Below are 8760 nucleotides of genomic sequence, written 5' to 3' on the forward strand. Positions count from 1 at the left end.
GTTTTCCAAACACTGCTTTTTTATTTCAGTGCTCTGGAGCTTCAGGCAGAATTAAGTAACTTTGTGGTGAACTTTAGAGGGGAAGGAGGTTTAAACATGAAGAAAGAAAGTGTGATCGAGAATGAGTAAAAGTGGATTTCAGAGGGGTGGTGGAGGTTGAGGATCAAGGGCAGCATCGTACTAAGTGTTGTATGGAGCCTTTTAGGTATTGAGCCCCTAATGTTAGGATGGGGAGGGTCTTGTAACTACATCTGAGATGGACATTTAAATTCACAAGTCATTTCAGCCCGCAGCAAGAACTTGCCTTATATTGTTGCAGCTGCTTCCAGGGTCTCTCTTTGCACCGCTTCAGTTCAGCTCCTGCTTTGTCTATCAACAGCAAAGCCTTTAGAGATCAAGTAGTGGAAACAATTATAGAGGCAATGCATTAATGTGCACTGAAGGCTATGACGTTTGCCACATCGCACTTAATGGGTGAATTAAGGATGTTGGAGGTCCATTTGTTTAACTACAGTGGGTTGGTTTTTTTCTGAGCAATTTCCTTTATTGGAGATTATTTGGTTGTCTGTAATGTGAGCATCATTTTAATATTAAAATACCCCCACAAAATAGGGCCAACACCCAAGAACCAAAACAAACTCGCAAAGCCCACAACAGCTCTGCTGTGTTCACCTTATTACTTATTATGTGATTGATAAGTAGAACTTGCTGAATTGGAGAAGAGAAATTTACAATGAGCAGATTAACTGTTGATGTCTCTTTTCCTCTCCATCAAAAAGAAAAGAGGAAAATGTAGTTGCCCTGATAATAACAGCTACTTTGCAGAAGGAATTGTTGAATGATGCTAAATTCCTCCCATTAGAGCTGGAAGCGCTGGATGGTCTGCGGTTGTGACTGGGTGCCTGAATAAAAGACCTCACCAGGACATTTGCGTTGAAAACACAGTTTTGAACATAATACAAAGTGGTGATGTGAGCTGTGTTCCTTAGCTGTGCTATAGAGATGGAGAAAGAAGCCTGCACAGTTCCTGTGGTCTCTGGCTGAGTCTCTGCCTACCGCCTTGCTGTGGCTGACATAATGGCAATGGGTGTGGGAGGGGATGCAATAATATTAGCTTAAGAGGAGGGGGAGTAGTTCTGTCCTGTAGATTTGGATTTGTTTTGCCAAGCCAGTGTTTTCTAATTTCCTAAACTCTTCCTGCCAAAGAACTGTTGTCTCGATATTTACTATGTCTGCACATTGTGTATGCCATGAAGACAGATGCTATTAAAGAAGTTTAACTCCACAACATGTAGAAAAAAGTGGCATATCTTTAGCATTTACTTCCTAGATTGTTCTGTTTCACTCTTTGCTCCATTCAGAGACTCTTGTGTGTTTAGTTACCCTTCTATCATGCCATCAATCTCAGGAAATCACAACCGTTAGGTCAGAGAAAAAAGCTTTTTTTGTTGAGGAGCTGTTCACTCCAAGAGCTAAGTTCCAAATTTGCTCATAGGATGGCCTCGTTCCATGGCCAAGAGCAAGCAACAGGCAGCTAATCCAAGCAGCCGCATGTCATGATTGTGCCCTGGATTTTGTGTATGAAAGCACAATCTGGAGAAAGAACTGAGCTCTGTGCAACGGTTGCTATATATTTGCTTGCGTGTAACTTCAGTGTTTCATGGTATCAAAATAAAAGGTGACAAAGCCAGTTTCACTGGGTTCACTATCACAACTGCTTGAGTATATGTGTTCTTTTGTCTAGATGAGGCCAGTGGTATTCCAGTGCCACCCTCAGTGCTTTGTACTCCCAGGTAGTAGAGAAAGCAGTTAAAATCACATTTCCATATCAGTCCAGGAAGAAATAATGGGGAAATCAGACACTAAGAGTAAGGTAATGAACAAGTAGTGACATTTTCATGTTGTTCTAATAGCCACTGACAGCAATGTAAATCCGTATTTTTTTGTTATGGAAGTTAAACTTGTTACATGAGGCTTTGACGTATCTCTTTTATATCTGGAGATCTAAACCGAGGTCAGGTCTTTGTGGTAAGACCTTTAGGATACAGTCTTTGTGTGGCAGATGCTTTGAGTTTAGACATCAAGTGATGTGGCAAAGTGGTAATAGGATTAAGTAGTGGGGAAAATCTTGGGGTCTTGGAGTCCTCTGCTGTCATTCCAGTTCTGTCTGCATGGAAATTGTTTTCAGCCTCATCTCAAATCCTCCCTCAGCAAAAAGGGAGAAATGGGCAGTAGTTGAACTCCTTGAGCAGATAAGTTAAATCACAATCTCAGTCATGTTGCTTAGGTTCCCACAAGTTTAATGAGAATTCAGGGTTGCATAGCTCAGATGGACACCTGTTCATGAAGCAAGGTGCAAGTCTGCCATGGTTGAACACTCTGTTTTTAACTTTATTAATTAACAGCCTTTTAAGACAAGCGGTACATATGCAGATCTTTTGATGACTTACCATACTGTATTGTGAGCTGCTGAACTGAAGCAGTGATAGCTAGACATCTTGCCATCACTTCACTTTGCAAAACTAGTGACCAGCTTTGGCCAGATATCAGATTCCAGTAACTCCTTCCATCGAGCTCTGCAGGATGTGCAGGAAATGCATCTTCCTAGTTTCAGATTCCTTTGGATGGAGTAGCAGTGCCCATCTTGAATGGTCAAAGCTGTGCTGAACAAAAGGGTTAAGAGATTTATTACCAAACTGTTTAAGGCAAAGAGAATGAGCAGATAAAAGTGAGCCTCTTGCCTTTTATTTTTTCATGCAAGTATAACCACACAGTCATTGCCTGCTGTGTTTCAAAGCAGAATGTAACTGGCAGGTGAACTGAGCAGAGCACTGTAGCTGACTGAATTTCCATTTTACTGCTTTGGTATTTTTAAAAGCTTTTTCTGTTCTCAACAATTGTGTCTTTTTCTGTATTTTAAATGTGAAGTATGCTCTAACAAATGCGAAGCCTATCAAAAGTAATCGGGTTCAGAACTGAAAATAAAATGTTTTTCATGGCAAACCTGGGCCTTTTTTGGCACAGCTGTGACTTATAAATAAATTGTAGGTTTCTTGGAGAGGTGGGAAGGTGAGTTGTCCCTGCTCCTTTTCTGCATCCTTTTGTGCCAACCCTCACCTTTGTGTAGGTGTTGTGGAGGAAGCGTTGATCTCTGCACTCAGCATATCTCACAAACTAGGGTGGGCTGGGTGAGGACATGGATCAAGAAAGTAAGGATACATTGAAAGAGAGGAGAAGAGACCTCACTCCTAAATTATTACTGAATTGGAAGATTCATTGGTGCAGAGTCTGAAACCTGGTAGGCACATTGTTAGATGAACGTGAAGGCTGGCCCTGCTCTAAGCCAGGGGAAGTGGACCAACAGGCCTTTAGATGTCTCTTCCATTCTTACTTATATTGTGACACAAATGCAAGACTGCAGTCAGTGTTGCTTGGTAGGATTTATTCTGTGTAGCACTTGTCCATCCACTTTATACGTAAGTAGAAGAAATTCAAAGCAGGGATTGAGGTAGAAACACATTCTAACTTGACAAATGCAGGTAGTTAATTCCTTAGGAGGGGCAAGACTGATTCCTGGCCCCATTTCCTGGATCATACACAGGGTAGAATTGATCATGTTTTTCTTTTTGGTGCGTATTCTATACACATCTACTACCTCCAGACTGGGGAATTCAGCCTCGCTTTACTCTTAACAGTGGTAGAACCTGAAGTGTTTCATTTGGGATCAGAGCAGTTTTCTTCACTTGTAGTTTTGGTTCGAACAGAGAAAGGTAGATTAGGCTTGATCCGTGGTTTGCTTTGTATTTTTCCTTTGGCAGACAAATTGCAAAACAAGTTATTCAAACAGCTGTATTTCTAACTGCTCGTGATTTATGGAAAGAACTGAGAGATATTTTATGAGATAAATCCCACTATTGTGGCTGACATCCAGCTGCAGTCAAAGAATTCTGATTGCATAAGATTCCCCTGCTATTCCAGTTAGATATAATGTTCCTCACTGGTTTGAGAAAAGCAGTTAACTAGCTTCAAACAGGGGGGATTGCTATGGAATTCAGTGTGTGGAAATAGGGGCTGCTGACGTTTCATAGCAGCTTTCTGAGGGCTGATGCTCACTCTAAAAGAAAAGCTGCCCTGTGGTTCTGTGAAAAACAAGAACTGAGTTTGCCAGTTACAGAGACAATAAAATAATAGTTAAACTGGTGTATGGAGTATAATTCCTTTTCTTATTTCACCGTAAGCCACAGATGTATTGTGAACTGCTCATATGAATCAGACATTGTGAGGGTATCCCTGTGAAGCTGGCAGATCACGTGTACCAGTAGTGATAGCAGAGTCAGCCCCTTTATAATCTTAAGGAATTGAGAGGGTGCATTTCCAATTGATCTGGCATGGTGTATGTCTGCTTTTCAAATCTCCCCTAGAGAGTCAAGGTGTTTTAAGTTCATACCACCAGGTTTATTAAGGGAGTAGCCACAAGTGGGAATAAAAGATGGTACCGTTACCCCTGCCTTAAGGGTGCTACTGAAAGGAGCCTGTGTTACAGAGCAAGAAATTAAGATCATAAAATCATTAAGATTGTAAAGACTTCTAAGATCAACACGTCCAGCCTCAGCCCATCACCACTGTAGCCACTAAACCACCTTGCTCAGTGCTGCTTCTACGCATTCTTTGATCAGCTCCAGAGATGGTGACTCCACTATTTTCCTGGGCAGCCTCTTTCAGTGCATTGCTGCTCTTTGTAACTCTGATGTTGGAATCAGTCGTGTGAACCAATGACAGCTGAAGTTTAATAGGTCTAATAAGTCAACACAGGGCATTGTTACAGATGCCTTCTCCCTTTAGGAATGCATCAGGCCGGCTTTCTGCTTTCACTTTAAAGGCTTCAGCCCTTTTTGGACTAGTAGCAGCTTTTTCAGACAACAGAGTTCCTTGGTCATTGTGGAGTAGCTCAGGGTGTTTGCTCAGTCCCACATACGAATGGTAAATTACTATGTTTACTGTAAATTGGTTTGTTGATCATATAATGCTTGGAACCTGGAAAAGAGTTGTTGGAGGTACATTTGTTCTTCCTCACTTTCTCATCTGAATATACATAAGCATATGGGGCTGGATGACATACATTCCAGGGTCCAGAGGGAACTAGGTGATATGATTGCCAAGCCATTCTATTGCATTGAAAAAGTCACAGCAATCAGGCACTAAGTTTATGGTGTTTGGGCAAGAGGAAGCATCGCTCCCATTTTAAAATGGAAGGAAGGAAGGTCCTGTTAACTGCAGACCAGTCAGCCTTACCTCTGTGCCTGGGAAGTTTGTGGAACAGATCCTCTTGGAAGTCACATTAAGACAAATATAAGACAGGGAGGTAATTTAAGGCAGCATAGCTTTACCAGGGGCAGACTGTGCATGACCAGTCTGGTAGTCTTCTATGATGGAGCTACTGCATCAGTGGAGAAGGGAGATTTGTCCAGAGCACTTCAGGGCATGACTACAAATTATTTGGTCATTCAGAGCAAAGAAATAAGTAACTGCCTTGTGTCTATTACATTCACACAGAGCCATATGGTTTTTTGCTCAAGGCTCTCGGTCTTTTCTTCCAATAGATACTGAAGAAGTTGAAGAGCCTCGCCTTGGAGACAGAAGCAGAACTGGAAAGACAAGACGAAGCCCTGGATTCCATCACTACCTCTGTCGACCGTGCGACGCTGAATATCGACAAGCAGAACCGCAGAATAAAGAAACTGACGTAGCACCCATAGGAAACAAGAGGGATGGCACCACGAGGAAGGGGGGGATCAGGGAATTTGTCTTTTTAAAGACTGTTTCTGTATGGACACTTTGTGTGGGAGCTGCTTGCGATGTTGTCTGGAGTGCAGCGTGATTGATGGCAAGTTTCTGAGAGCTCTGAACCCAGACTTGGATGGTGATTGTTGGCTGTTTTAGGATGAAAAAGGCCAAATCTTTTAATCACGGTGGAACAGCAATAGTGGAATCTTTGCTACAGAAGATCTGTAAATACAAAGGGATGTGATTTCATCTGAATGAACTTTTATGCTGCTTTTTATGTTGTTGCTTTTGAAAGGATTTTGTTCTTTGTTTTGTTTTGTTTTGTTTTGTTTTTTACTGCAACAAAGAAGGGAGAAATGAACTGCATGTGAGACTACTTTAGATGATTACAAACTATTAATTCTCTGTTTCTTACAGATAGTTAATAGCTGGACTGAGGGCCAGATGTCCAACCACAAGTCACTGAGGCTTTTTTTGTGTGTGTTAGTTAATGCTGAGGTGAACAAATGATGGTGATAAAACCTTGTGTTCACTGAACGAGTAGTTTTAATAAATTTCAAACGTTATTTTTAACGTGCTCAGAAATTTTATAAGAATAATTAAGGATTAATGGCCACAGCTGTTGTGCCATGCCCAGGGAATTCAAGGGAAGAATTTTAGTTAATATGCGTGCATTGGTACAGACATCAACTTACTGAAGCATTTCTTTCCCATTGGGTGGATATTTTGCTTACTTAGGTCACTTATAAAAAGTAAGTGTCAAAGTTAAATATACACTTCTCCTTTCCAAAGAGGGATTGCTGGTCTGTGATGAACACCTACACCTTTTGTTTTATTTTTCACCTTTGTACCTTAGAATTAATGAAGGAATTGATTCTGGGGTGAAGAAAGGTATTTTTTCATGGATGGATGTATTCAGTGCATCTCTTGTAGTTCACTGTATGTATTGCTCTCTTGCATATAGTGGTTTTGTATTTTTGATAATGGCCTGATGGATCCAGTGTCCTCAGAACATCATGAACGTGGTATTCACTTAGTGTGGTACCTGCTTTCTTTGTTGGAGCTGGGCTGCTATATCTCCGATGGAAGGTATCTTGTACCTTTGCATCTCTACCTTCAGTTTCCAGGAATCTCCCATGCACTTTGACTCTAAATGGAAGCTTCATGTGTTCTGGGGAGCATCTTCTCTTTTCTGTGCATCTGCTCCACATTCATAAGTTGAGAGGCCAATGGCTGGAACCGCAGACACCTGCGTATCATTTTGCTGTTGTGCATCTGTCTGCCTTCTGGTTATTATTTATTTGCACTCACCGGTGATGAAACATTTCAAGACTCCTTTTAGTTCTGCATTTCTACAATAAAAGGGAATGTTGCCAATTGTTGTCTAGTAGCTTTTGTTTACAGTCAGCTCCGCTGAGTCTACAGGGCAGTGGAGATGTTTTCCTAACTTACTGGATACTGTATTGGAGGGATTCTAGGTCATGCAGGCTATGACAGAGTATTTGAGAGGCAGAATCACTTTTTGCCTCCCCTTTTATTAAGCCCTGCTGTTGACCAGCTATTTTCATTCAAAATAGCTGTCGTAATCTTTTTCTCCCCCAAGTGTTTTTGTATTAGGAATATCTTCTTGTATCGCTCTCAAATGCAACCTGCAATATTTTCAAGTAGTGAAGCTTTGAACTGTCTATACTACTAATAGCTGATGTGAAAAGTTCCTGTTTCAGAGTAATTCAGCCTACTTTTTAAAGAAATACACTGTAGGTCACACAGAGTATGTTGTTTTCAAGACCTTACTCTACCTTGTTTTGTATTGCTTCATATTAGCCTATTAGTATTGGAGGACATTGTGCTTCTGCACTGCAAGTCCTTCATTTACAGTCAAAGTTGTTACTGGCATGCACTTTACCTGTTTGCTCAATATGATGATTATATATACATACACTGTATAGTGTGAAATAAGATATTGTCTGGGATTCTCCTTCGTTCCTGATACCTAAATCACTGTTGTTTTACTGTGAAAGTATGTTTGCACAACCACATCATGAATTTGAATATACACTTTGCACAAAACGTATGTTAACCGACCCTGGTGCTGACTGGGAATGGATCTGTACACTGAATTACTTTAGATGAAGGCTGCCAAAAGCAAATGCCAATTACACAACATTTAGCTTAGCATTCTTTGTGCCATATTTCTCCTGATGTAATTTTTATCATGAGCTGTTGCATCTGATACCATATCTGTGATTTGTGTTAGTCTGTGTCCATGCTAAAAGCAAACTGTAATATGATTTGTAAGAAGTGACCCATTCTAGAGGTGTACGTTTACCTCCTGGCTGAGTTTCAAATACCTGGAGGAATTTCACTCTGTAATTTATTAAATATATTGGACTAGTGATCTTCTGTCTTGTATTTATTTGGCTAAGAAGTTATAATGACAAATGCTCTATCCTCTCCCTTTTCCTACTATGGAGCAGAACCTAAAACTTCTCATAGGGTTATGTTGTAGGATAGACAAAATATTAACTGAGGAATATTATCAACATGATTATGGAATCACGAGATGAGTAAGGCTGGAAGATCACCAAATCCAACCTCAACTGTGCCCAGTGACCTGTGTCTTCAAGTGCCACATCTCCAGGTTCTGGAACACCTGCAGGGATGGTGACTGCCATCACAATGAACGCCCATTATCAGCTGGACAGAGAGTTGGGTGAACAAGGTATGTGGCTGTTGGTGCTGTCCTAGAGGCTGGTGTGGAGCAGCTGATCCAGCTTTTAGACTATGGACTGTGAAGCTTGGATGCTTCATGCTTGAACAGCCAGATGATAAACAAGTGTAGAGATTTTACTCTGGTCAAATCTTAATGTATAATTTTGTTTCTGTTACAGCCAGAAGTGCTTAGAAACTCCTGAGTATCCTGCCTGAGACCCAAGTGATGTTTTCCACGTCATGTCCGTGGGGGAAGACGCAGCA

General features: G+C 41.1%; 1 protein-coding gene across 5 annotated transcripts in view; it reads left to right on the forward strand.

Annotated features, from left to right (window-relative positions):
- Positions 1-8180, forward strand: part of SNAP47 (synaptosome associated protein 47) — a 23033-nt gene extending 14853 nt beyond the window's left edge. For 4 of the 5 annotated variants that reach the window (XM_015852981.3, XM_015852982.3, XM_015852980.3 and 1 more), the window contains exon 5: positions 5601-8180. In XM_015852981.3, the coding sequence (XP_015708467.2) occupies positions 5601-5747 (147 nt within the window). In that variant the 3' untranslated portion in view covers positions 5748-8180. Of the gene's footprint in view, positions 1-862; positions 1045-5600 lie in introns of those variants that run through there. The other variant, XM_085539115.1, reaches the window with a different exon arrangement.
- The last annotated feature ends 580 nt before the right edge of the window (positions 8181-8760 follow it).

Source organism: Coturnix japonica, chromosome 2, assembly GCF_054131305.1.
Source record: "Coturnix japonica strain WE chromosome 2, WE-NBRP24, whole genome shotgun sequence".
Lineage (NCBI taxonomy): Eukaryota > Metazoa > Chordata > Aves > Galliformes > Phasianidae > Coturnix > Coturnix japonica.